The sequence below is a fragment of the Cucurbita moschata genome, unplaced genomic scaffold (genome assembly GCF_002738365.1).
Source record: "Cucurbita moschata cultivar Rifu unplaced genomic scaffold, Cmos_1.0 Cmo_Scf00044, whole genome shotgun sequence".
Classification (NCBI taxonomy): Eukaryota; Viridiplantae; Streptophyta; class Magnoliopsida; order Cucurbitales; family Cucurbitaceae; genus Cucurbita; species Cucurbita moschata.
In genome coordinates this window covers 2360149-2367323 of record NW_019268560.1, presented here as the reverse complement: position 1 = coordinate 2367323, position 7175 = coordinate 2360149, and the positions used below count along the sequence as shown (strand labels likewise).

The window sequence follows — 7175 nt, the reverse complement described above, 5'->3', positions numbered from 1 at the left end:
TTAATTGATAATGTATATTGTGGCTGGTGTTCTCTCTCTCTCTACCAGCTCAAGTTTTTAGGGTTATTTCAATATATTATTACTTTTCCACGTGGACGATTCAGGTTAAATGGAGCATCATGATTGGCTAATCAGTCAATTTGATGTCTGCCACGTGTTGAACATTGTGGATAAACACAACATTTGTTTTCTAAGGTAATTTTTGTGTTTGTGGAATATTTTATGTTTAATTCATCTCAATTTTTAAAATTTTCAATAATTTATTTATTTATTATTATTATTTTTTAATTTTGATGTACAACGTAAGGGGGTGGAAGCTTACGATAGGATGGAATGAGAAAAAAATTGTCACGTCTACCTTCTTCCATAGTTAGAATATCAAATTCTAAACCGACGTGGCACTACAAGATTCCTTAACCTCTCCGAGAAAAAAAAATCATTTACCCTTTGTCTAATCAACTCTTGAAGGACCGAACAAGAGAGAAATATTTGTTGGATCTCAGTTTTCTAAGAGGAAATCAAACCATGCTTCTTCGGTGTCAGTAGAAAATGAATCGAAATATTTGCATGCGTGAGAGATCCCAACTCCTTGCATTTAGTAAATCGTGTCCCACAGCTTCCACCCAAACAACTTCATTCTAGTCGAAGTCCCCGCTGTAGTATGCATCAATAAGACCACGAACCTATTAACTAAGTTCTTTCATAAATATATATTTATTTTATTTTATTTTATACAAATATTTCTATTTATAAATACTTTAGTGTCAACTTAAATTTCAAATATTATATTAAACTTGGTGAAACATTGAAATTTGAAACAGTAAAGATGGCAACTTCTGATTGGTTGATTGAGATACAAGGTTAATTTAATCATAGGTTGACTAATGAGTTAATTAAAGGTAGGATTTTTGAAGTTTACAAGTGGAACACTCCAAAATATATTTTCATCTACATTTTTTTCATGTTTTTTTAAACTATGTTCTATTTTTAGTTTGTATGGTCAAATATCTTGACCAATCGGGATTATCCAATCCAAAACATAAAAGTTGGTTGGATTTTTTTTTTTCGGTTCTAGTTGAGTTAAATTTTTGAAAAATTAAAAGTTCGGTTCACAAGTTAAGATTTTTTTGGTCCGATGATTCGACCAACTTGAAAGTAGGGTTGCAACTCAACCCTACTTTCTAAATGATTAAGAATATTTTACGTTTGTAACTAATGGTAATGATATGGTTGTGACTTGTAAATATTTGATATTTGAAGTATAGATAGCATGTAACATGCATTATTGATAGTATGTTTTTTTTTTAGATAATTATAAAAGAAATAGTAACAAACCCAACAACCCAATCTAACGCAATTCAGAAGTACAAGGTTGGATTATGAACAATATTAGGGTTACTCGAACCACTAACCCAACCAACTCAAAATTTAGGATGGATCTAAAAGATTTTTCCAATTAACCTAGCTCAACGTGTGATATGTGGAAATCAACCCAAGGAGAGTAAGATTCAGATTACCTTGTTGATCGAATATCTCAAGGCAAGATCATTGTTTGAGATTTGAATCACTCTACAAGCAAGATCGATTATGTCTAGCTTGAATGATTCTTGTTGATCAAATATCTCAAGGCAAGAACACTTAATTGAGATTCAAATCATTCCACAAGCAAGATTGATCATGTCGAGCTTGAATGATTCTACATGCAACCTAAACTACATAGAATTGCAAAAAAACTTAATTGGCTAAAGAAAAGCACAAATGCTTCTTTTACTATATTTTCCAAGTCTACTTACAAATAAAACATACATGGCTTTATATAGCCTCAAAATGAAACTACGAAAGACATTCGAAGAGTTGTAACATTCATAGTTAATGGCCATAATTAACCATTATGTAATGGTAACCTAAAGTAAATTAAAAGTCTTAAAATACAACAACTCTAAATTACTCTAAATTGTAATCCACCCAAAATTTATAAGAATCAAACTTCATTCCTCTTCAATGTGGCGTGAATGACAACATCTTCAGTGAAGTAATATTATATGATTGATGTATCTGGGTTCATATCACTGTATCCCTACATGAAAGTATACATCAAATGACATTAACTGCTCATGTCCTATTACATATAATCGTCAACCTCACGTTTTTTAAATTTGTCTGCATCTGTTACGGAGAGGTGTCCGACTTTTTATAAATAATGTTTCGTTCTGCTCTACCATCGAGATGAGATCCAACCGTTTTGTTTTAGATTTAATTTCTTACTCTGTCTCTTAGATGATATCTTTAACTATTGTTCTCTATAGGTGTGTGCTTTTTGTTCCGTATAGGAAGAGGAGGAGGAGGAGGAGGAGGCCTGCTGTGTGCTGCTGTTGCTGCTGCCTAAGCATCATTGTTCTGTCTGCTTCACACAGGTACTGAAACGAAGCCCAAGTCCCATCATTTTACACACTTCTCCATTAACCCAACAACTAATATCTATAAATGAACCTCCTTTTGCACTTATATTTCCTCTATTAGCAACTCTTTTCTCTTCCCTCCCTTTCACTTCCACTTCCACTTCCCTACACTACTGACACAGCTACCTCTTCCTTTCCCCCACAAATACCCTCTAAACCCATCTCCCCTGTTCTCCCCTCCCATGGCTTCCTTCACTCTTCTCCTCCTTGCATTTCTCCTTTCCACCAACTCCTTTGCGGCTGAGGAAATGGAAGAGGAAGAGCTTCTGGCTCTGTTTGAAGTCATGGGTTCTCTCTTAGACTACCCTGATTGGCCCCAGGCTCACCCTTTTCCATGCACAGACACGCCATGGCCTGGGGTTAAGTGTGAGATTTGTCAAGCCCCTCCTTTCTTTCATGTCACACAGATTCACATTGGCCCTGATATTCTAGACCCACCTTGCAAAATCTCTGCTAATTTATCCCACGCCTTGCTCAACCTACCTTACTTGAAGTCCCTCTCAATCTTCAGCTGTTTTACAGCTTCCCCAGCTGCTCTGTTTCCTGCTCTGTTTGAGTCATTGTCTTATTTGGAGCATTTGGCTCTTCAATCCAACCCAGCTCTTTCTGGGGTGATTCCATCGAGTTTGGGCAATGCAGGAAGTTTGAGAGTTCTGAGCCTCTCTCAGAACAGTCTAAATGGGGAGATTCCACAAGCCATTGGTGGATTGGTTCATTTACAACAGCTTGATCTTAGCTACAACAATCTTAGTGGCGAAGTTCCTCAAGCCATTGGTGGGTTGAAAAGCTTGAGCATTTTGGATCTCAGCTGGAATGCACTCAAGGGTCAACTACCTTCTTCTTTAGGAAAGTTGCAGCTCCTCCAGAAGCTTGATTTGGGATCAAATAAGCTTCAGGGAAAGATACCCCAAAAGTTAGGCATGTTGAAGAAGTTGGTATTACTTGATTTGAGCCACAACTTCATAAATGGGCCAATCCCTGAATCATTTGGAGGGTTAGAGCACTTGGAGTACTTGATATTAGACCACAATCCCTTGAACGCTGCGGTGCCATTGTTCTTAGGCAGCCTTGAGAAGCTCACATCAGTAAGCCTATCAGAATGTGGAATTGAAGGTCCAATACCCACTTCACTCACTTCATTGAAAACCCTCACAGCTCTGTCTTTAGCCAACAACAATCTAAGTGGGCCAATTCCACCAGAATTGGGGGAGCTACCAAACTTGGATCTGTTGAACTTAAGCCACAATCAACTAAGTGGAGAGCTTTCTTTCCCAAATAAGTTCATGAACAAACTAGGAAAAAGATTGGATTTAAGAGGAAATTATGGACTATGCTCAAGCCAAAGGAGGAATTTCTCAGTGCATTCTGATGAACCACCATATTGTTTGAATGGAGCAAGAAATGAGAGTGAAAAACAAGAAAGAACAGAGGATTATAAGAGCATACAGCCAGCTTGGAACCAATGGGAAGACAACAGCTGCTCTTCAACTAATCTAAGTTGGGACAAAGATCTTATGCTTGTTTTTTGTGCTTTTGTTGTTGCAGTTGTGTTGTGTTCTGTTTTGTTGGAGTAAAACTGAGGACTGCTTTTCACTTGCTTACTATTTTTTCGTTATTATTATTAATATGTGTCTGATGGGTCACTTGAAAAGGTGTTGGTTGGTTGGTTGGTGTGTCTGAAACTGAGCTCATTTATTCCATCAGTCATTTCCATATGGTAAAAGTAAGACAAAGATGTGCAGAGTGCAGAGTTGGCTTGATATGACACCAAGTTGAACTAATCTCCATGCAAACACCTTTTTTCTTTGGTTTTTGAGGAGCATCTAATAGGAGAAAGGATGCTACTGGCTACCAAGCCAAGTCTTTTCTGTTATGCAGCTGCTTGTTCATTGTCAGAGAAGAGAGACTCAAGCCCTGAGAAGTGAGAACCACTGATATGTTATGATTATTATATGCATTAGAGTATTATAAGCCAAATTTTTAAAACGCGGAGGTTAATGAGATGTTTCCACGTTCTTATAAACAATGTTTTTTCCTCTCTCTAATCGATGTGAGATCTCACAATCCATCCATTTCGAACCCCAGTGTTCTCACTGACACTCGTTTCCCTCTCCAATCGATATATGATCTCACAATCCACCCCCTTCGAGGCTCAACGTCCTTGTTGGCATTCGTTCCTCTCTCCAATCAATGTCTCTCAGTGTTCACCCCTTTCGGGACTCAATGTCCTTGCTAGTTATGATACCATTTGTAACCGTCCAAGCAGATATTGTCCTATTTAGACTTTCTTTCAAGGTTATTAAAACGTGTATGTTAGAAAGAAATTTTTCAGTATCATTCCTCTCTATAATCGATGTGCGATCTCGTTTTGTTTTGATTTGATGGTTATTAAAATAGTGTTATATGAAAGGTCTAAAATCACATCAGCTTTCACTTAGCTTTTTCTTGCATAGGGAAAGGTGTATAGGTTCTATTATTGCACAGAAGGAGATGCTATATGTATGGTGAGATCAGGGAAAAATGTGGAATCTTGTCTCCTCCCCTTCTTGGCGCTCACTAGCTGTGGTGCAGCTGTATCTTTCTTGGCTCGAGTTGAGAGGTCGTGACCAAACTAGCTAGCCTTGTTTCTCGAACGTGATGGACGATGAAGAGTGGAGCTTGGAGTATCGTATTTAGAGCATTCTTTCTAACGTGTATAGTATCACAATCATACTTCTTTCCACTATTGATTCCCTGTATTGGTGTCCCCAGTTTTTCATGATCAACTTAATTGAAGTCATAACTTTTAAGAAGCTCTTTCACTGCTACTACCACCGCCATACTAGAAAAGCTTCTCTCTCTTACACAGTGGAAATGTTCATATGACTCAAAATTTGATCAATTCGGACTACCTGACTCAAACAATAAAAGTCGGGTTGGGTTAGATTTTGTTTCAATTTGAGTTGGATTGAATTTTTGAAAAATAAAAAATTTGAGTCGTACCTGGGTTGACATTTTTTGAAAGGGCCAATTTGACCAACTTAATAGTAAGGTTACAACCCAACTTAACCCTACCTTATTATTATTATTATTTTTTTGAAGATTATTAGGAAGATTAAGAATATTTTGTTTTTGTAACTGATATTAGTAATCACTCTGACTTATGAACAAGTCATATTTGAATTTTATGGTATTTTATTTATTAATGTATGATAGATAAGTAAGATTTTTTTTAAATAATTAAAAAAAACAATCTGACAATCGAACCCAATCATACACGAAAATATACGGTTGTGTTAGATTGTGAACTCTATTTAGATTGCTTTTCGTTAATTAGAGAGTTCAACAACCCCACCGACTTACAACATTGTTGAATTTGATAGCAAAACTATCCAACTTCTTCACCTAAGGTGTAATCTTGATGGGAATTCTCACGACCCCACGACATACAACAATATGCATAAAGACAAACTCTCTCAATTGTCGTTAATTACCATCGAGAGAGATGGAACCCTTTCTTGACCACGTTCTTCACGTCAGGAAAGAAAATGTAGCGGTGTTAGAAGAAACGTATTCTCCTATCGATGATGTAGCGGTGTAAGAGAGATAGGACCCTTTCTCGACCACATTCTTCATGTCAGGAAAGAAAATGTAGCGATGTTAGAAGAGACGTGTTCTCCTATTGATGATGTAACGGTGTAGGAGAGATGGAACCCTTCCTCGACCACGTTCTTCACGTCAGGAAAGAAAATGTAGCGGTGTTAGAAGATACGTGTTCTCCTATCGATGATGTTTACTGTTGAGAGAAATTGTCTCTCTCAACACATTTTTCTTTAGTGGATCGCAACCTATATTTTTCTAGTATGACGGTGCTCGTCCTAAGAATAATTCTTTTAGTTATAAGTTTAAATCGAAGAACATCAATTAAAGAAGTAGATTGAAGAAAGAGAAACCTAAGTAATAATGTATTAAGAAAATTATATTTACAAAGGGAAGAGAAGAAGCATGAATTAAAAATGGAAAAGCTAGTGAGAGTAGGGTGAAAGTGTTTGAATGCGATGCTTTCTCTTCTGAAGAAATCTTTGCAACGATCTTCTCATGGAGGGGCTAGCCCCACTCTTCATCGACACCCGCTGGGTCGGTGAACTAATATGACATGTCGTTAATCTTCTCTCGGCCTCCATTTGTGTTGTCGCCCGTACGATTATTGCCCTTGCCTGCAATACCCAACCACGTACAATTCATGAGCTAAAGCTATTGAATTCATCGTATGATATCCACTTCATTGAAATAAACATACCTGGAGCTCTGTATGATCAGGTATCGGGACTCGAGTAGGGTCGATATGGTTGTGGCAAGATGTCGACGTTGAATTGGCGGTGGCGGTGGAAGGGGAGGAAGAAGGGGGAGAGAGACAGAGTTCCAAGTTGCAGTTGAGGATGTTTTCCATTGGAGAGGAAGAAAATGTGAATTAAGGTTTGAAAGATGAGAAGAAAGGGAAGAAATGTGTATATATATATAAGTTTGTAACGTAAGCGTGTTTGGGTGGCAACTGGCAACTGGCAACTGGCAACTGGCAAAGTCGGGATCATATAATAAATAAATAAATAAATCACGAGGAACACGGGCGTGGGGCCCAGTTTTGGGTTTCGTCACGCGCCACCGTCGGCAAACTCTCCTTGATTTAAAGGTGCCTTAATTAATTTCAAAAAGTATTACTTTAAAATTAGTTTCATA

The 7175-nt window shown here is 37.4% G+C and overlaps 2 protein-coding genes across 2 annotated transcripts; one reads left to right on the top strand and one right to left on the bottom strand.

The window, feature by feature from the left end:
• The first annotated feature begins 2314 nt into the window (after positions 1-2314).
• Positions 2315-4078, top strand: LOC111434082 (piriformospora indica-insensitive protein 2-like). The gene has a single exon (XM_023071378.1). It carries the CDS (start codon positions 2642-2644, stop codon positions 4031-4033), a length of 1392 nt encoding a protein of 463 aa, XP_022927146.1. The 5' UTR covers positions 2315-2641; the 3' UTR covers positions 4034-4078.
• Positions 4079-6375: 2297 nt separating this feature from the next.
• LOC111434085 (protein TIFY 5A-like) lies at positions 6376-6918 on the bottom strand. Its single transcript, XM_023071382.1, has 2 exons — positions 6739-6918; positions 6376-6655 (listed from the first exon to the last, which is right to left on the bottom strand). The coding sequence occupies exons 1-2, from the start codon at positions 6886-6888 to the stop codon at positions 6464-6466; spliced, it is 342 nt and encodes a 113-aa protein (XP_022927150.1). The 5' UTR covers positions 6889-6918; the 3' UTR covers positions 6376-6463.
• Between the last annotated feature and the right edge of the window lie 257 nt (positions 6919-7175).